This window comes from Aedes aegypti, chromosome 3 (genome assembly GCF_002204515.2).
Source record: "Aedes aegypti strain LVP_AGWG chromosome 3, AaegL5.0 Primary Assembly, whole genome shotgun sequence".
Taxonomy (NCBI): Eukaryota; Metazoa; Arthropoda; class Insecta; order Diptera; family Culicidae; genus Aedes; species Aedes aegypti.
The window spans coordinates 406,520,784-406,542,627 of record NC_035109.1 but is presented as its reverse complement, the minus strand read 5'-3'; the positions used below and the strand labels follow the sequence as shown (position 1 = coordinate 406,542,627).

At 41.2% G+C, this 21,844-nt stretch overlaps 2 protein-coding genes across 3 annotated transcripts in view; one reads left to right on the top strand and one right to left on the bottom strand.

The window, feature by feature from the left end:
* LOC5568588 (phosphoserine phosphatase) overlaps positions 1–411 on the top strand; it is a 48,180-nt gene extending 47,769 nt beyond the window's left edge. For both annotated transcript variants that reach the window (XM_001652369.2, XM_001652368.2), the window contains exons 4-5: positions 63–227; positions 290–411. In XM_001652369.2, the coding sequence (XP_001652419.1) occupies positions 63–227; positions 290–372 (248 nt within the window). In that variant the 3' untranslated portion in view covers positions 373–411. The remainder of the gene's footprint in view (positions 1–62; positions 228–289) is intronic.
* Positions 412–6,663: 6,252 nt separating this feature from the next.
* The window catches only part of LOC5568587 (ubiquitin carboxyl-terminal hydrolase 5), a 28,251-nt gene continuing 13,070 nt past the window's right edge, over positions 6,664–21,844 (bottom strand). Inside the window, exon 3 of the mRNA XM_021855913.1 lies at positions 6,664–7,067. Within this exon, the coding sequence (XP_021711605.1) occupies positions 6,895–7,067 (173 nt within the window). The 3' untranslated portion in view covers positions 6,664–6,894. The remainder of the gene's footprint in view (positions 7,068–21,844) is intronic.

Genomic DNA, 21,844 nt, shown 5'->3' with positions numbered 1-21,844 from the left:
TGGGTTGGAAATTTCTCAAATAAGGAAAGGTGACATTATTGAAGGATTTTCTATTTTTACAGGAAGTTACGCCGGTTTCGATACGAACCAGGTCACCTCAAAATCCGGAGGCAAAGGAGAGGCCATCAAAATCATCAAGAGTCGATTCAACAGTGACAAGGTGGTGGCAATGGTTGGCGACGGAATGACCGATTTGGAAGCCAGTCCGCCAGCGGATTTCTTCATTGGTAATTTGTTATAAATACTGTTACTAGATTTTTGTAACTAATCTTGAACCTTGATTTCATAGGATACGGAGGTAACGCTGTGCGGGAGGAGGTCCAAAAGCGGGCAACGTATTATGTAACCAATCTTGCCGATTTGCTGTGGTAGACAACTGTCGTATATAACGTGATCTAGCCTGTAAAACTAGTATTAAGTAAATAAATTGTTACTCTCCGCAATGATGGAATTTTAAATTTGAGAAGTGGATATTACTTTTTTCCTAGACATATTTTTTTAAGAAAATAGCCTACGTAAATTGCGTTGCATAGAACGTTCGTGAGTAGTACTGTAAGTATTACTGAGAGAGTTCTGAGATGAATCCCAAAAGCGTACCTTAGAACAAAAAAAAACAAACTGATATCTGAAGATATTCCTTTTCAGGCTTTTTTCATGGTTTTCAAAAGAATCCCCATGAAATTTTATGTGAAGACTGAAAGAATCTATAAAAGGTCTTTGCAAACAATTCTGAGGCAATGCTAGTAAGTATTGTTTGAAGAATTCAAAGTAGAGCAAAATCTTTACAGTAATATTCTCAACTAACATCCAAAAATTCTGAAAGGTTAAAATGAATAAGTCTGTAACTAACTCATATATCATACTCGGTAAGTAGGCCTTGACCAGGCTAAACGGTTTTTTCTTCGCTTGTCTTTTTTTTTTCAATTTCAGATACGAGATTTTCCGAGGATTTCAATTTACGACGTTGATGTTTGTTACAATGCTTCCTGTTTTCAAGTTACGTTCAAGAGTTGGTGTTCAGATATCAAGATTCAAGAAATTCAAGAATTAGTCGATTTTAGGAATAGTGTATCGGTGCTCTTGGTCTTGAAGATCTCTAAGTATAATTTGATTTGTATTCCTTCTTTCTTATTCTGTTCTGTTCATTATTATTTACATTGAGTTTTTATTATGGAAACTGATGGCGGTGAAGGAGATTCGAATGATAATTCTCATTCTAAAGAATCTCCTCCTTCGAAACCTTTCCGAATTAAAGTTTATCCATCAACTTTTTCGGGTCCATTTGTGTTCTAAGAGAGACCCATAAATGTTTTATTGATTTCTGCTGAGGTTTATAAAAATTATAAATCTGTAAAAGAAATCAAAAAAATTTCTCTCGATAAATTGAGAGTTGTTTTCGGATCTCGAGAGGATGCCAATGCACTCTTAGAATCCAAATTATTTGTGAATTCATATCGTGTATATGCTCCATGTGATTCTTGTGAAATCAATGGAGTTATGTATGACGAAGATTTAAACTGTGATGACATTAAAAACCATGGTTTAGGCATTTTCAGAAACAAATCCATTGCACCAGTTCAGATTTTAGAATGCAATCGGTTATCTAAATTATTTTTTAATGGTGGTGAATCGAAATATGTTTCATCAAATTGTATTAAAATTACATTTTCTGGTTCTGTTTTACCAGATTATGTAATGATTAATAATGTCATTTTCCATGTCAGACTTTATTTCCCAAAGCTCATGCATTGTAAGCGCTGTCTCTTATTTGGCCATACTGCAAATTTTTGTTCCAACAAATTAAAATGTTCGAAATGTGGAGAGGGACACCCAACCTCCGATTGTAAGGAAAATTCTGGTGTTTGTATTCATTGTAGGAATAAACATATCTCTTTAAAACAATGTCCAGTTTATATTCAAAACCAATCCAAATTAAACCAAAAAAATAAAAGTAAAAACCTTATTTCATATGCAGATGTTATGAAATCATCAGACAATTTCAAATCTCCAAACACTTTTGCAATTTTACCAGATAATGATGATAATAATTTTGGAAAACAACAGAATTTCACTTACAATCCTCCCATTAAAAGAAAAAGAACACATAATAATTCATCAAATAATAATACATTTAATTTTGAACCCCAACCATCAACTTCTTATAACACAAATTTTCCAGTACTTAAAAATTGTAATGAGCAACAACATATTCCTGGTTTTCAAAAAATCAATACTTCTTCTGATGAAAAATTTAAGCAAACTGATAAGATTAATGATGATGAAAATTCTGATAGTTCAATTTTAAAAATATTAGAAGAATTAGTTAATTTTTTGGATCTCAGTGATTTTTGGAAAAAAATAATTAAAATGATTCTACCTTTCTTGGCTTCTATTTTGGATAAATTGAACGCATTTGGACCCCTCATTGCATCTCTTTTTTCATCTTAATGGCTCCAAATAATTCAAATATTTTGAATATATTGCAGTGGAATTGCCGCAGTATCATTAATAAAATTGATAGACTTAAAGTGTTAATAGCAAACTTCAATATAGATATATTTTGCTTAAATGAAACTTGGTTGGAAAGAACTACATTTTTCAAAATTCCACAATTTAAAATTTTACGTAAAGATAGAGCTGTTTCATATGGAAGTGTTTTAGTCGGTATCCGTGATAATGTTGATTTTAAATATTTGGATTTATCGGTACAATCCCAAATTGAGTATGTGTAGCTGTTTCTATTACAAATAATAATTTTACTTTTAGCATCATTTGTTTTTATATTCCACCGAATGCTTCTTTTTCATTATCCCAAATTAAAAGTATTTTAGATTTGATTCCTGCCCCTTTCTATATATTGGGAGATTTTAATGCTCATAATATAGCATGGGGTAGTTACAAATCTGATGGTAGAGGTTCATTATTGATGGATTTGATTGATGAGTTAAACTTAAATATTTTGAATGATGGATCATTTACTAGAATTGCCGTTCCTCCTAGTCATCCTTAATGTATTGATTTATCCCTTTGTTCAAATAGTTTATCCATGATGTCTTCTTGGAAAACTATAAATGATCCAAATAATAGTGATCATTTACCTATTTTGAATAAATTTCAAAATAATAGATGTGGCAAATCTACGCAAGAAATTTTTGTATTTGATCTATGTAAAAATGTAGACTGGACTATATTTGCGGATTTGATGTCAATATCAGTTATAAGGAGTGATATTTCTCTTCCTACAACAATTGAAAAATATAATAATTTTTCAAAATTGTTGTTTGACTGTTTACATAAATCTCAAAAAAAGAAGGTTAGTACTGGAAACTTGAAGAAAAATCGGCCTTCCTTTTGGTGGGATGATGAATGTTCAATTGCTTTGAAAAATAAATCTGTTGCGTTTAAATTATTTCGTAGATCTGGTCGTAGAGAAGATAATTTTTTATATTGTAAAGTTGAAGCTTTATTTACAAGGATAACTAAATTCAAAAAAAGAAATTATTGGAAAAACTTTGTCGAGAGTCTTGACAAAGAGACTTCTTTATCTAAATTATGGTCTGTGGCAAGGAATTTGAGAAATTATGATTCTTCAAGCCCCGTTGTGTTAGAATACTCTGAAGAATGGATTGAACAATTTGCATCTAAAATATGTCCAGATTTTGTTCCAACATTTGTTAATTTTAAAAATCAATCTTTTAATTATTTTCCTGAACTTTGTGTTCCTTTTTCTTTAGAGGAATTACATTTGGCTTTATCACTTACTAAAAATACTGCCCCAGGTATTGATAACATTAAATTTATAGTTCTCAAAAAATTACCTGATGATTGCAAAGAATATTTACTTTCGATATATAATTTATTCCTTTCTCAAAATATTATTCCTTTTGAATGGCGTTTCGTGAAAGTAGTAAGCATTCTGAAACCTGGTAAAGATCCTTCATTAGCTGATAGTCGAAGACCTATAAGTTTATTATCATGTTTACGTAAACTCATGATTTTAAATCGTTTAAAATTGTGGGCGGAGAAAAATAATATTTTCTCGTCTTCCCAATTTGGATTTAGGAAAGGCCGTGGTACTCGAGATTGTACTGCACTTTTAGCTTCCCAAATACAACTTTCATTTAATAGAAAACAAGATGTAGTTTCTACTTTTCTTGATGTTTCTGGTGCATATGACTCTGTTTTAATTGATTTGCTTTTCAAAAAAATGAATTATTTGAAAATTCCTAACTTAATATCAAATTTCTTATACAACTTGTTTTCATTGAAAGTAATGCATTTTTTTCACAATGGTTCATCTAAAATTATCCGTCATAGTTGTTTTGGATTACCTCAAGGATCAAGTTTAAGCCCTTTTTTGTATAATTTATTCACATCAGATATGGTGAATATTATTCTCAATGGATGTTATTTGTTACAGTTTGCTGATGATAATGTTTTATCTATTAGTGGTAAAAATAGAGACATTTTATGCAAACTGCATTGGACAATATTGATACCTAGGCATTTGACGGTTTTACATTTTCAGTTCCAAAAACGAAATACATTATTTTTTCAAGAAAGCATTCAACAATTAATATTACATTATTCCTAAATGGACATCAAATTGAACAGGTTTTTGATTATCAATATCTTGGTCTATGGTTTGACCCAAAATTAAATTGGGCAAGTCACATTTCATACATTCAAAAAGTTTGTTCGAAAAGAATAAACTTCCTTCGAACGGTTACTGGTACTTGGTGGGGTGCTCATCCTTCTGATTTAATTACTCTTTACAAAACAACTACTCGTTCTGTTATGGAATATGGTTGTTTTACATTTGGAAATGCTGTTCAAACTCATTTCTCAAAACTTGAAAAAATACAATTTCGTTGTTTAGGAATTTGTTTAAAGCTCTTGAATCCAACTCATACTCAATCTATTGAAGTATTAGCTGGTATTGAACCTCTTAAGATTCGTTTTCAAAAACTAAATTGCAAATTTATCTTGCAAAGTTTTTCATATAAGCATCCGATCATTGATGTTTTAAAATCTTTAAATGAAATTAATCATACAAGTAAAATATTAAGTTCCTTTATCGATTGTTTAAATGAAAATTTAACGCCAATTTCTTCCCCTGGATTCCAAAATTATAGTATTGATGTTCATACTTTTCGACCCCTTATTGATTTCACTTTATATGAAGAATTGAAACAAATTCCAAAATATGAACATCCTCGTTATGCGAATTTATTATTTAAACGAAAATTTGAAGGTATTAGCCATGATCAATTCTATTTCACTGATGGGTCTTTAATTCAAAATGTTGCTGGCTTTGGAATTTTCAATAATCATTTAGCTCATTTTTTTAAATTACAAAATCCTTGTTCTATATTCATAGCTGAGCTAACCGCATTATATTTTGCATGTAACTTGATAAGACCCTTTACTCCGAACATATTTATAATATGTTCTGATAGTTTGAGTTCTCTTCATGCAAACTTTAATTCAAAAACTTATCACATTCTTTTGGAGCTTAAAAATCTTTTATACGATTTATATACTAAAGGTTTTTTAATTATTTTTTGTGGGTTCCTGCTCATTGTAATATTTATGGCAATGAACAAGCTGATTCTTTGGCTAAATTAGGTGTTGCACGTGGGATTACTTATGATAGAGAAATTTTTGCTTCAGAACATCATTCAAAACTTAATAAATATTGTATGGATAATTGGCAACAGTTTTGGAATTCAAGTGATAAAGGACGTTGGTGTCATTCCATTTGTCCGTTTGTTGATAAATTCCCATGGTTTAAAAATATATCTGCAAATAGAAATTTTATTTGCACTTTTTCACGAATAATATCGAACCATTACATATGCAACAGCTATTCATATCGCATAGATATGAAGGATTCAAATTTATGTGATTGTGGGGAATTTTATGAAGATATTGATCATATTGTTTTTGTGTGCACTAAATATACGGTACCCAGAAGTAAATTCATTAGTAGTTTGAAAACTTTATATCAAACTCCTCCTACATCTGTCCATGATATCCTTGATAGTAAATTTCATCCTTGTTTGAATTTATTATTTAATTATTTAAATGAGATATCATATCTTGTTTGATTTTTACTGCCGTAATTTTCTTTGTTTATTTTTCAGGATTGAAATTTGAGCAATTTACCAAGACGGATTATCCTTTTCCTTTTTCTGATCCAACATCGGAAGATCAAGATCCTGGCGCTGGTATGGTTCAAGCCGAGTGTGCCTTTAGTTCATAAGATATTTGTTATAACGTTTTAGAAAAGATGAAGAGGTTTTGTGCCTTTTTGAGAAAGATCTTTTCAATTGATCACTCAAAGGGGTTTTTCCCTCTTCCAAATTTTAGTGAAAATAAATAAATAAATAATAAATAACTAACTCATATAAATTCAAAGCTTGTTGAGTCTCCCTTATAGACTTGATAGATTTCGTTCAAATTCCCGATTATACTTACCTAGGTCAGGTTAAAGAATAAATTTTTGCACTTCGATGATTTTAGGCTACCCTATTTATGATGTGTGGAAAAGACCCCGCGCCAAAATTCAAAGAGATTTCAGGGACACATTTCTCACATTTTCTACCACTCGCCAATCGAGTTAACAAATCGTTGACGAATGAATCGTTGTATATCTCAGCATTCAGTTTGACAAAAGTACGATTCATTTTATTATCTGCTTGCCGTGCTTCTAGAGAACAGTATATAAGTTAGCACAAGAATCCCCACAACGGGCAATGTAAATCGATCAATAATGCAGCTATTGTAATGTAATTGTTTCGAAACTACTCCATTATATCGGTACGGGGGGAGAAATAATCAATGAGGAAAAACAAGAGAGGCTTAATACCTTACCGATCACTTTTGGGACTCCTAGACTCGCTGGTAGAGGTAGAGATAGCCCAGCTCCTTCGGAGGGTTCTGCGATATGGCCACCTTGTTGTCGTTGAAGATCACCCACTGGCCGTCCTTCAGGATGTGGCACACGTAGTGACCGACCTGGGACGAACTGCCCATGTGGGAGATAAATGCCACCAGTTTGTATTCTGTAAAGCAAAACGATAAGAGTTTAGTTGAGTATGCAATCAAATTTTTTAGCTTGCAGGGCTGCTAGTGATCAATTGTCTCACAAATAGGGAATTTAGAGAACAAACAGACACATAACAGAAATAAAAGAGAGAAAAAGACGTTACTATAGGAATCATTAATGAAACTTTTGTAGAAATTCCTGGCGGAATCCAGAGAGGATCTCTGAAAAAATCTAGGCTCATAAGGAAGTCTTGGAGGATTTGCTAGAGATTTTTTTTATTGAAACAAATAATAAATCGAATCCCTGGATAATATCCTGCAAAAAAGGAAAATACTTGAAGAACAAAGGACGGAATCCTTGACGGAATTGTGAAAGAATAATTGGAAGAATAACTAAAATAATTGCTGGTGTGAAACATCAAATGAACATTTGAAGAATAAATGGAAATGTTACTTGACAAATGACTCAAGAAATGTTTGAATAATCTGTAGAAGTGATCCCTACATGAAATTAGAGAAGTTTCTGTAAGTGCTCCATGATGAGTTTTTGGTTGAATTTATTGAAAATTCATGGAAGAGTTCTTATAGAATTTCCTAAAATAATCTTTGGAGGCAGTTTGTAACATTTTCTAGGAGATTCAATCTGTGCAACCATAAGTGTTGAAGATGTAGAACCAAATAAATAAAATTGGTGTAAGTTAAAGGAAAAATCTCTAGAGCAAATTTAAGAACAGTTTCTGGCACAACTGGCGAAGGAAATTACGTAATGATCCCTGGAGTCATTTAAGTAGTTCAGCAGACACTACTGGAAAATCTTTTGATTTCCTTAAGCTTTCCCTTGAAGAATCTTAGAAGAAGCATTCACTGAAAACTAGAGTTTAGGGGAAAAAGTGACTTTAGAGACCGTTTTGGTAAAAGTTTCCTTCAGGTATTAATCCGAAGATTTCTTCATAAGATTTATTTGTTGATTGTCGTTCAAAGTACCCACCGTTAATAATTTAACGATGAATTTTAACTACAGAAATTACTTCAGACATACCATAATTAACTTGTTTTTTGAATTCCTACCAAGATTATTTCTTGACAAACTCGTCAAAGGGCGAAAAGATAAATAATAATAAGATTCTTTCACTTTTATTCTCGAGAAAAGTCCAAATCACAAAGTAATTTTTCATCAATCGTCAATATTTTGTCTAAGATTTCCGTTTTTGACATCATTATGAATTCAACCAGCCATGCTTCCACTGATTTCTTAAGATTTCGTCCGAAATTATCGCTCAATTTTTATTGAATTTCAACCAAAGATATCAGGAATCCCTCGTAAGACTCCTCTCTAGATTTTTTTTAGCAAACCGTCCAGGAATCCAGGAATGTCATGGTGGATTTTTTGAATAAATTGATAAATTATTTATTAAAATTAAATGTGTATAGAAATGATCAGAATAAATGCCGTATTATTTGCTGGTGTGATACCTTCAATTAAATATGAGATAATATATGGACATTTCATTTAAAAATTGCTCGAGAAATGTTCGGAAGAACTGCAGGAGTTATTCGTGGATGAAATGTTGCAGAAATTCCTTGAAAAAAATAAGGAACCTACTGGAGGAGGAGGAGTAGGCATTTTAGAGACAAAATGCTTGAAAAAAGAGACCGAGCAAAATCCAACAAGAGATTACTCAGAAACAAAAAACAGTGTTGCGATAAACTCAAATTCTCATAACTCACGGTTGAACGGGAAGTCAAAAAATCATGAATGAGTTGGCTCATCTGTTTGACTCATTGTCTCATATTTCCACAATTAACTCACACAAAGCAATTATTTCTTGTTAGTCCAGTAGAAATATAGTAATCCTTTCTAAAGTATACAACATTTGGTTTTCACGAGTTTTTGACAGGCTTTATGATTGAACCATTTTTCACACTACACTCCAGGTGTGTCGTCGAGAAGTCGAGTCTAGTACACGACACTGAAGACGGCCTTACAGTTGAGGTCGAAATACGCGTATCTGTCAAAGGATACAAATTCTAGTGGAATTAAATGGTATAGTACTAAATTCGGTTTTTTCATCTACTTATCATTATCGTTGAAAAACTAATTTTTGATACAAAAATCAATGTTCAGAGGCTGGCTTGCGATAACAATGTTTTGATGAGAGCTTGCCGCTATTGATGTATTGTATTCTAATGCAAATTGTGTTCGATTTGCCGTTGGAATGATGTAAAAACGACAAAATTTGTTGAATTTTATTTTACCTATTTATTTTTTTCAAGGCTCAAGCGCATTCGGGCATAACGTAGCCGAACTTATCCTTAATGATAGCTTTAGGAAACCGTGAACATCGTGGTTCGACTGACTGGAATTTGTAGGAAGCATTAAAAGATCTTCTAGAGTAACAACTGGAGAAAACGTTAAATAATAGGCGAAAAAGCTCAGAATGAAATACTAGGACTCCAGTGCTGTTAAATGTCAAAATTTTGGAAAATTTAAAATGCTTATAACATCCTTCCATGCGTAATATCGCATCAGTGAGTGAGAAGGTGATCAGTAGGTGTCGCAGAAATATCGAAAGTATAATCGAAAGTTGATTGGCAGAGCAGCACCGTGGTCGTCTTAATGCCATAGAACGGAGATTTTTTTGCCATCAAATTTCATCTTATAGTATCCATAAAGCGCAAAAATCAATGTATCATCAATTGATCAAATTATTTTATTTTTTAAAATTCTCCTTTCTGTGAAACATAATATTTGATAACAATTTTGTTAGGGCACAGGCCACTATTTTGAAGTTACCCTAATAAGTGAACTCAACCACTCATTCTCAACCATCCTTACTCTTCGCAAAGCGGAGAAGAATAGCTTAGATTTTAATCTCTCATTATATTTTGTATGTAACTCTCACTACCGATCACCAGTATCGGCAGTTCGAACTCATTGCAGTTGAATAAAACCGTTCAAACAGTGTACATGTGATCCTCTATCGCTCGCAAGAATCGTCCGAGTACCCTCAGTGCAGTGAAAACCTCCTACCACTATTAATTCGTTGCGTTTTTTTTTCATTTTTCGGTGCTAAAACCACATCCTAAGGTCACTTTACGTCGCGAGTGAATCACGAATCCGGAGAACCAGCTCCGAACATTAATGGTCCTTCGAACCGGATTTGTGAATTTTCAGTAGCCACCACGTGGCATACAAAGTGATCTATTGTGTTCAGTGATGATAGCACATACAGCAACCAGCGTGTTGCTTTGTTCTTCCTTGGTCCATCGGCGTCGTTTGCGTAGCGACGAGTGCGGATTCGATCGAGCTATCGAATAATCTTCTGCGGACCATTTTCGAACCAAGGCACGGTTCATTTGCCGGACACGAAGCACTATCGGCGTCACGGGACGCGCTTCTCCCCCTTCCTTCTGTCTGCGGCAAAGCGGCGTGGCTTGGATTGGCGAACAATAGCTGGTAGCGTGAGCACAAAAAGACTGAGGTACGACAAAAGCAATTCAAAAATACACTGTGCATGCGAGTTTTACTTTAGTTTTTAAGGAAATTGTTTGCGATTTACGGATTTTTTGGGCAATTGACCTGGCTTTGTTTTTGGGATTTGAGAGGGTTTGCGGTTTGGACAAATAGCGAGAAGATTCGACAGCATGACATTGCGCGAATTAACCAAAGCCGAACGTGGGTACTTCGATTCCCTACACAATGTGGAATCATTTGTGGCTAACTTCGACCCGCAGCGCGATCAATCAAGAATCGCTTCGCGCCTGGAGTATTTGGAAACCCTTTTCAAAGAGTTCCGCGATAATCGGGCTAAAGTGGAAGCACGGCAGGAGCAAGATTTGGCAGCATCGAGCTCGGGAAAGGCAGTGAAGGAAGTGCAGCTGACGAAAGACATGATTGCGTCGAATCGGAAGACACGGTTGGATTTTGAAAATCGTTATTTCGATGTGAAAGATTTTTTGGTTTCGCAACGCATCAACACGACAGCTGTAGCTTCGTCCTCCTCCTCCTCCTCTCCGCCCGGCCAAATTCCTACATCCCGCATTCACCTCCCGGTTTTCAAAATCCCTTCCTTTGACGGTAGTGTGAAAGACTGGTTAAGCTTTCGCGATGCTTTCCAGAATACGATCGGCAAGGACATCACGCTGTCGCCGCTCGACAAATTTAATTACCTTCTCTCGGTGCTCACCAAGGAAGCTAGAACTTTGGTTGAGTCAATCAAAGTTACAGCCAACAACTTCGATGTTGCGTGGCAAATGCTCGAACAACGGTTCGAGAATAAGAAAATGATCTCTCGCGCGCTAATGAACAGTTTTCTGGACTCTGAGCCGATTAAGCGGGAATCGTACGACGCTCTAGTCAATCTCATCGATTCGTACGAGCGCAATCTGCTTCAGCTAAGGAAAATCGGGTTACCCACACAGGGGTGGTCCCACTTGTTGGCCCACATACTCTACACACGTCTCGATGCCGAAACACAACGGCACTGGGAGCGGGCACACAACTCTCGAGAAGCACCCACCTACGAAGACTTGCTGAAGTTTTTGCGTGATCATTTGGCAACACTGCAACCGTTGTCACTCTCGAAGCCTCGTCCAACAGAGTTCCGCCCAGACCAGAAGGCGCAGAAGTCCAAGATTAGTTCGACACTCGCAACCACTGCCGCGCCGAAGAAAGTTTGTCCACACTGTCAAAACCCTTTCCATTCTCCTTTCAAATGCAACTCCTTCATCAACATGAATCCCTCCCAAAGGCTTGAATCGGTCAAAAAAGCTGGTTTGTGTCTAAATTGTCTTTCCTCCTCTCATTTGGTACGGGCTTGTCCTAGCTCAGCTTGTCGTGTGTGCGGCCAACGGCACCATACGATGCTGCATCTGCGCCCTTCTAACAATGGATCCAGCCAAGGACAAGAGTATTCGCAACCGCAACCCAATAAACCCACTCTCCCACAAAGTCAGCCCCAAATCGCACCAGCTTCAAACAATTCCTCTACCTCGCAATCGAAAGCATTCGCCACCACCCCGTCTACCTCGTTCGAGTCTTCCGCCTCCGGCCATCCGTCAGTCGCTCTTCCTGCTAGCGCACCGTCAAATAGTAGCATCGTTCTCCTCTCAACTGCTGTCGTCAAGATAGAAGATCAAAAAGGAAACGTTCAGTTCGCGAGGGCACTTCTAGACTGCTGCTCCGAACGCAACTTACTCAGCGAAAACTTGGCGCAAAAACTGGATCTTCGCCGGCAGCACGATCCCCTTTCTCTGCAAGGCGTTGGGCCTAGTGCTGCAACATCGAAGCAATCGACGATGGCAACCATCCGTTCACGCTGTATGGATTACGTAGTCGATCTCAAATTCCACAAACTGTCGGAATTCAAACCCGTCTTGCCATCAAACCGTTTGCACACAGATCGTTGGAAAATTCCGACATTCGTTCAACTCGCCGATCCTCGCTTCTTTGAACCCAATCGGATCGACATTGTCATTGGAGCTGAGGTTTACTATCGCCTACTACTAAAAGGATTTGTTGATCTTGGACCAGAACTTCCCCATCTAAAAGAAACCGTTTTTGGGTGGATAGTTTCCGGTAAATGCGACGCGTTGGAGACAAGTCGTTCCGCCGTCACTCTCGTCTGCTCCAACGCAGATTTGGAAAAGCAGCTTGCTCGCTTCTGGGAGGTTGAGTCTTGTCACGCGGACGAGTCCCTCTCAGTGGAAGAACGGAAATGCGAAACCCACTTTTCCGAAACCACGACTCGCGATCCCTCAGGACGGTTTGTGGTTTCGCTGCCAAAGAAACTCGATGTTCTCGAGAAACTTGGAGAGTCTCGAAGCATTGCCATTCGTCGTTTCATGTCGCTTGAACGTCGACTTCACTCGAATCCCCAGCTGATGGAAGAATACGAAGCGTTCGTGCAAGAGTATGTTCAACTAGGGCATATGGCACCGATCAACCCTAGCAATACAGTCTTGCTGCCTAGCGAGAAAATTTACTACATGCCGCATCATTGTATCGTTCGTCCGGACAGCGCCACGACGAAACTTCGCGTTGTATTTGACGCATCATGCGCCACCGATTCTGGCGTCTCATTAAACGATGCTCTAATGGTGGGCCCCGTCGTTCAAGACGATCTGTTTAGTATTCTCCTGCGCTTCAGAATCCCTCGTTTCGTCATTGTTGCTGATCTGCAGAAAATGTACAGACAGGTTTTGGTGTATCCCTCCGATCGCTCACTCCAGCGTATAGTTTTTCGTTCCTCACCAGTTGAACCGATCCAAACCTACGAGTTGCGGACGGTTACTTATGGTACTGCATCGGCACCGTACCTTGCGACCCGTTGCCTCCAGCAACTGGCATCCGACGGTGAATCAACTCATCCCAAAGCCGCCAAGGTGCTGTCGAAAAGTTTCTACATCGACGATCTGCTTTCTGGGGTAGAGTCTGAAGAAGAAGGAATCGAATTGTGCAGGCAGTTGATCGATCTCCTACGGTCGACTGGATTCAAACTGCATAAATGGGCGTCAAACAGCTCCAACATACTCCGAAATATTCCTGCTGAGCTTCGAGAAGATCGCAGTCTTCTAGAACTCGATTCGTCGTCGTCCCCGGTTAAAACCTTGGGCTTGCTATGGCAACCAACCGAAGACGCTTTTCGCTTCAAAATCCCTTGTTGGTCGCAAGAGGGTCCCATCACCAAAAGGTTGGTGCTTTCCGAATCGGTTCGCTTGTTCGATCCACTGGGCCTATTGGGGCCAATCGTTCTTCGCTCCAAGCTCTTCATGCAGGAGCTGTGGAAAGCGAAAGTTTCCTGGGATCTTCCATTGAGTGAATCACAACAGCAGTTTTGGATAGATTTCCGAAGCGACCTCAATGTCCTTGATGAATTCTCCGTTCCACGGTGGGCGGCATCTGCGAAGGATCCCGTGAAAGCTGAACTCCACGGTTTTAGCGATGCGTCCGAAAGCGCGTACGGTGCATGTATTTATCTTCGCATGGTTTCAAATGGTGGAAGCGTCTCTGTGCGCTTGATTACTGCAAAGTCTAGAGTGGCGCCTAAAGGAACCGAAAAATTGGACCAACTCATACGGCTGCCGCGTCTCGAGCTCTGTGGAGCTCTTCTCTTAAGCCACCTATTCGAGAAGGTGGAAAGCAGTTTACAAATCCAAGCAAGTCCATTCTTTTGGACTGATTCTACGATTGTCGTGCACTGGTTAGCGGCATCACCGTCCCGCTGGAAGAAATTTGTTGGAAATCGAGTAGCAGAAATCCAGCAGTTCACAGCTTCTGGTACATGGAGACACGTACCGGGCATTGAGAACCCCGCAGACCTTATCTCGCGGGGAATGCAAGCGAAGGAGCTCGTAGAACACTCGCTGTGGTGGCAGGGACCCATTTGGCTACAACAGCCGAATAAATTTTGGCCCGACCCTGTTAGAACAGCGGATGATCATTTCGAACGAGAGCAACTTCAAGAGAAACCAACTGTTGCCCTTCCTGCAGTTGCTCAAAGCAGCATATTTTCTTTGAAGTCGTCACTAACGAGTTTGGTTCGTCTGGTCGCCTATATGCAAAGATTCTGCAACAATGCGAAAAAGCACAACCCGGAAACTAGAAGCAGCGGAGCCCTATCGACAGTTGAACTTGATGAAGCGTTAGTGAGACTGGTAAAGCTCGCCCAGCAAGAATCGTTTGCGCAAGATCTGCATTCGATTCGCACCACCGGCCAAGTGAAGTCTTCATCCAAACTGAAAGCTTTGTCGCCCGTGATTATCGATGGCGTTCTTCGTACAAGAGGTCGCCTCAACAACGCAGGCATATCGTTTGCTCAAAAGCAGCCAATGATTCTGGATAACAAGCACCCATTCACCCTTCTGGTTGTGCGGTACTATCACCTGAATCGGCTGCATGCGGGCCCTACACTTCTCACCGCCATCATTCGGTCAAAATTTTGGCCTCTCCGACTACGAGATCTAGTGCGCAAGGTCACCCACGAATGCATTAATTGTTTCCGCAACCGACCAACCTTGAGCGAGCAATTGATGGCGGACCTACCACCCGTTCGAGTGTCACCGACACTGCCATTCTTGAACTCCGGAGTAGACTTCTGCGGTCCTTTCTACCTCCGACCACATTCAAGAAAGGCCTTGGTCACCGTCGAGCAATTCCACACGTTGCTTACGCAAATCGAGGCACTGCTCAACTCTCGGCCGCTGACGCAGCTGAGTAACTCTCCGGAGGACTTGGACGTCCTCACGCCAGGTCATTTCTTGGTGCATAGACCTTTGACCGCAATCCCCGAGCCCTCCTACGAGGAGCTACCCAGTAACCGGCTATCACAGTGGCAGCAAATCCAAGAATATCTCCGTCGTCTTTGGAAGCGCTGGTCAACAGAGTATCTGTCGGGACTACAGCAACGAACCCGTTGGACGCGAGCACGCGACAACATCCGTATCGGCACGATGGTATTGATCCGTGAAGATAATCTGCCGCCGCAGAAGTGGCGTTTCGGCCGCGTTGTTGAAGTATTTCCCGGCAACGATGGGCTCATCCGAGTCGTCAGCATCAAAACTAAGGACGGCATCTACAAGAGGGCAATCGCTAGAGTCTGCGTCCTGCCTATCCCGGACAACCAACCGGGCCACGATGGGGCAGCGTTCCAGACGTTCCAGGTGCCAGCAACTCAAGCGACGTCGGATGGGAGGGGACCTGAAGGTCCCCTCACAAGTTAAGTATCCCTATATTTTTGCTGGACTTTGTCTGCCCCGACCTAAAGTCTACCGTTTTGACAGGTTCCCTGGAGTTTGGCAACTCAACCGTAGGTCGACGTGCGAGTTCCGATCGAGGAACCAACAACCGTTGGTCAAGGAGTCGTAGTCAAATATTGCAGCTGAGTTAAATTTTTGAATTGTATTTTGGACATACTTCATTGAAACGTTAGCAAGCTAAGTAGTTAGTTGTTAAGATTGAAATCAAGATTTCAATGGTGGGCGGTATGTTAGGGCACAGGCCACTATTTTGAAGTTACCCTAATAAGTGAACTCAACCACTCATTCTCAACCATCCTTACTCTTCGCAAAGCGGAGAAGAATAGCTTAGATTTTAATCTCTCATTATATTTTGTATGTAACTCTCACTACCGATCACCAGTATCGGCAGTTCGAACTCATTGCAGTTGAATAAAACCGTTCAAACAGTGTACATGTGATCCTCTATCGCTCGCAAGAATCGTCCGAGTACCCTCAGTGCAGTGAAAACCTCCTACCACTATTAATTCGTTGCGTTTTTTTTTCATTTTTCGGTGCTAAAACCACATCCTAAGGTCACTTTACGTCGCGAGTGAATCACGAATCCGGAGAACCAGCTCCGAACAAATTTAAATTATATTGTTTTTACTCGGTCACCATTCGGTCTGTTCGGCCGAATAACAGCTTTCATTATTCGGCAGACCGGCTGAATATTCGTTACAACTCTAGAAGTAATCCAGTGGAGTTCTAATAGAATTCACTTAAAGAATTTCTGAATTTTTTTCACGAGAAATTTCTGAAGAATCACCTCAGCAGACAGAATCGCAAATCGACCACGTTTTGATCGATGGACGGCACTTCTCCGACATAACCGACGTCAGAACCTATCGTGGCGCTAACATTGACTCCGACCACTACCTGGTGATGGTGAAACTGCGCCCAAAACTATCCGTCGTTAACAACGTACGATACCGACGCCCGCCCCGGTACAATCTCGAGCGGCTGAAACAACCGGATGTCGCCAATGCGTACGCGCAGCATCTTGAGGCAGCGTTGCCGGATGAGGGCGAGCTCGATAGGGCCCCTCTTGAGGACTGCTGGAGGACAGTCAAAGCAGCCATTAACGACGCTGCCGAAAGCATTGTCGGATATCTGGAACGGAGCTCAAGAAACGATTGGTTCGACGAGGAGTGCCAAGAGGTTTTAGAGGAGAAGAATGCAGCGCGGGCTGCAATGCTGCAGCATGGTACGCGGCAAAACGTGGAACGATACAGACTGAAGCGGAAACAGCAAACCCGCCTATTCCGGGACAAAAAGCGCCGCCTGGAAGAGGTGGAATGCCAAGAGATGGAGTTGCTGTACCGCTCTCAAGAAACGCGGAAGTTCTATCAGAAGCTCAACACATCCCGCAAAGGCTTCGTGCCGCGAGCTGAGATGTGCCGGGATAAGCATGGGAGCATCTTGACGGACGAACGCGAGGTGATCGAAAGGTGGAAGCAGCACTACGATGAACACCTGAATGGCGCAGAGAACACAGGCACAGAAGGTCAGAACAGCGAAGGCGATGGCTACGTCAGCACAGCGGACAGCGGAAACCAACCAGCTCCCACGATGGGGGAAGTTAAGGATGCCATTCAACAGCTCAAGAACAACAAGGCCGCTGGCAAGGATGGTATCGGAGCCGAACTCATCAAGATGGGCCCGGACAGGTTGGCAGCTTGTCTGCATCGGCTGATAGTCAGAATCTGGGAAACGGAACAGCTACCGGAGGAGTGGAAGCAAGGCGTTATATGCCCTATCTACAAAAAGGGCGACAAACTGGAGTGTGAAAATTATCGTGCAATCACCATCCTAAACGCCGCCTACAAAGTACTATCCCAGATTCTCTTCCGTCGTCTATCACCTATAGCAAACGAGTTCGTGGGAAGTTATCAAGCAGGTTTCATCGACGGCCGCTCGACAACGGACCAGATCTTTTCCGTGCGGCAAATCCTCCAGAAATGCCGTGAGTATCAGGTCCCTACGCACCATTTGTTCATCGATTTCAAGGCGGCATACGATAGTATCGACCGCGTAGAGCTATGGAAAATCATGGACGAGAACAGATTTCCCGGGAAGCTCACAAGATTGATCAGAGCAACGATGGACGGTGTGCAAAACTGCGTGAAGATCTCGGGCGAACACTCCAGTTCGTTCGAGTCTCGGCGGGGACTACGACAGGGCGACGGACTTTCGTGCATGTTGCTCAATATTGCGCTTGAAGGTGTCATGCGGAGAGCCGGACTTAACAGTCGAGGCACGATTTTCACGAGATCCGGACAATTTGTTTGCTTCGCGGACGACATGGATATTATTGGGAGAAAATTTGAAACGGTGGCAGATTTGTTCACCCGCCTGAAACGCGAAGCAACAAGAGTCGGGCTAATGGTGAATGCGTCGAAAACAAAGTACATGCTGGTTGGCGGAACTGAGCGCGACAGGGCCCGCCTAGGAAGCAGTGTTACGATAGACGGGGATACCTTCGAGGTGGTGGACGAGTTCGTCTACCTCGGATCCTTGTTGACGGCTGACAACAATGTTAGTCGGGAAATACGAAGGCGCATCATCAGCGGAAGTCGTGCCTACTATGGGCTCCAGAAGAAACTGCGGTCAAGAAAGATTCACCCCCGCACCAAATGCACGATGTACAAAACGCTCATAAGACCGGTAGTCCTCTATGGGCATGAGGCGTGGACTATGCTCGAGGAGGACTTGCAAGCTCTTGGGGTTTTCGAACGCCGAGTGCTAAGGACGATCTTCGGCGGCGTGCAGGAGAACGGCGTGTGGCGGCGAAGGATGAACCACGAGCTCGCTCAACTCTACGGCTAACCCAGTATCGTGAAGGTAGCTAAAGCTGGAAGGATACGCTGGGCAGGGCATGTTGCAAGAATGCCGGACAACAACCCTGTAAAGATGGTGTTCGCTACGAATCCGGTCGGAACAAGAAGGCGTGGGGCGCAGCGCGCTAGGTGGATTGACCAGGTACACCAGGACCTGGAGAGCGTGGGTCACAATCGAGGATGGAGAGAAGCGGCCATAAACCGAGTGAATTGGCGTGATATTGTTGGCGAGGCTTTATCAAGATAATTGATGTAAAGCCAAATAAGAAAAGTAGTTCTGAAGAACCAGCGAAATAGTAGCATTAGGGTTTCTCTGGAGCCTGTAGAATTTTTCGCCAGGATTGACTTGAAAGTAGTGACTTTAGAGACCATCATTCACGAAACGCAACGCGAGATAAGACATAACACTCATAGTTTTTACCAGGTATGGCCTGATTCGCTGCTGAAAAGTAATTTCTTGGCCTAGTTTGATGCATGGGAAATTCCCATCGATCAAGAACTCCCTTTTTTTCGGATCGCAGTACGTAGTTGGGGGTGCACACTGTAAAGTATTTATGGGAGCCTCTGGTCCTTCAAACACAGTCGAGTCATCAAGACGTAATTCAAACACTTCAATCATGTTATCCTGCCATCAAAGTCGCCCTGGTCCTGTGTTTGGAAACAGATTAGAGGTCTCTCAACCCACGAATGAAGACAAGTACGAATCACTTAGAATCTGTTCCTGCTCTGATGTAGTTTTCGCTTCCAGCTCGTTCAATTGCTTTCAAATTGTTACGTCACATGATGAAAGAAACGACGCGCAACGTAACACAGAACTCAACTCTTCCTACCATCTGTCAACGGGGTGCATGCAGCAAAGCCTCATGGAAGCCCCTAGGGCCTTCGCCGCAGTCGAGCCAGCTACGAATTTGGTCACCGATACAACGTCTAGTTCCTTGCATCATAGTCACCCCGTTCCTGCGTGTGAATCCGGTCTAGGGGTCTTCCAAACTTCTCTCCCAGGTGAGCATTCTAGCTGCAGTGCATCTACCTTTCCTGATGAGTATTTCATTCCTAGCAACATCACCACGACGACATCTAGCCAACCGCTTTCCATCTACTACCAAAACGTGCGAGGATTACGCACAAAAACGAATCACCTTCGCTCACAACTGTCGAGCTGTGACTATGACGTTTTATTGTTCACGGAAACGTGGCTCCGACCGGATATCGAAAATGCAGAGTTTGCCTCCCACTATAATGTGTTTCGTTGCGACCGCAGTGCACCGACAAGCCAATTTTCGCGTGGTGGAGGAGTACTGATCGCAGTCCACAATCGTTTACAATGCTAATCAGTCGAATGGGCCAACGGTGAGAACCTTGAACAAGCTGCTGTTCGCATCAAGCTGTCGGATCGCCTGCTTTACATACTGGCGATATACTTTCCTCCAAACTCAAGTATCGAGGTTTACAATGCACACGCGATGTCCATCCAGCATATAGTGGGTCTTCTTTCGGACTTCGACATCTTCTTGGCACTTGGTGACTATAATCTCCCGAATCTTCGCTGGCTCTTCGACGAGGATATCAACGGTTACCTTCCATCTAACGCATCTACTGAGCACGAGCTGGCAATGGTTGAAGCCATGTTTACTTCAGAGCTACAGCAAGTTAATTACTTCGTCAATGTAAATGTAGACTACTGGATTGGCATTCGCCAATCTACCCGAGCACCTTGACTTGATCGAGCCATCTGTACCTTTTCTACCAGTTGATTCGCATCATCAGCCGTTTATTGTACTACTTGACGCTTGTTGTGATATTTTATCAACATGTCCCAACATAGGAGAAATTTTCGTATGTATTTCGATTTCCGGAAATGCAATTTCGAGCTTTTGGACAATGCTTTCTCTACCATTGACTGGGAACTTCTAAATGGACCAACAGTAGAAGAACTGCTTTCGGATTTCAATCGAAGAGTGCATGAAGTGATTCAAGAACTTGTACCACGCAAACGACTTCCATCCACTTCTGTGTACAGCAAACCATGGTGGTCTCCGGAGTTGAGAAATCTACGAAACATTCTACGTAAAGCTCGAAATTGTTACTTTAAGTCTAAATCTGAGAGCGATAAAATCCAACTTCGAGAACTCGAGAATGCGTACAAAAACCGACTCAGTGTTACGTATGAAAATTATCTCTCAGCAGTTCAGACGAGCGTGAAACAGAACCCATCCCTTTTTTGGAACTATGTGAAACATCAACGATCAAGCGATCGAATATCCAGTAACGTTCGCTATGCTGGTTCTATGGCGGCTACCGATTCAGAGACTGCTGATCTTTTCGCAGCATTCTTCGAAAATGTGTTCTCTAGAGCTTCACCTGTGCCACGGGCCAACAGGTTTGAAGATGTTCCATCGTACAACATTTCAATTCCTGAGTGCCACTTTTCAAATGAAGATGTATTGCCTGTTCTCGAAGACCTGGACGACAAGAAAGGACCAGGCGTTGATGGTTTTGCTCCTATCTTGTTTAAAAAATGTGCGCATGTGCTTGCGAAACCAATTGCTGCAATCTTCAATCGCTCTATCCAGGAACGGAAATTTCCGTCAGCATGGAAGACTGCGATAATCGTGCCGATTCACAAGGCAGGTAGCCAACACCTTGTAGAAAATTATCGCGGGATATCCGTACTATGCTGCCTCAGCAAGGTGTTTGAAAAACTCCTACATAAAGTGCTATATAATGCTGCATCATCGATAATGTGTGAATACCAACATGGATTTGTTAGAAACCGCTCAACTACATCCAACATGATGTGCTATGTTACCGCAATTTCCCGAGCAATGGAGTCAAAACAGCAAGTGGACGCAATTTACATCGATTTCGCCAAAGCGTTCGATACGGTCCCGCATCTAGTGGTCGTGGAAAAAATGGAGCATCTTGGATTTCCAAGATGGATTACATCGTGGCTGTTTTCCTATCTGTCAGATCGAAATGCTTTTGTAAAGGTCAATTTAGCGCGATCTAAACTCTTCGAAATCTCTTCAGGGGTACCGCAGGGCAGTGTACTCGGACCTTTAATCTTCATTATTTTCGTGAATGATTTAATTGTGAAGCTTTCGTCGTACAAACTGTCGTTCGCCGATGATCTTAAAATCTTTCGCATCATTTCTTCCGCGGCAGACTGCCTTGCACTT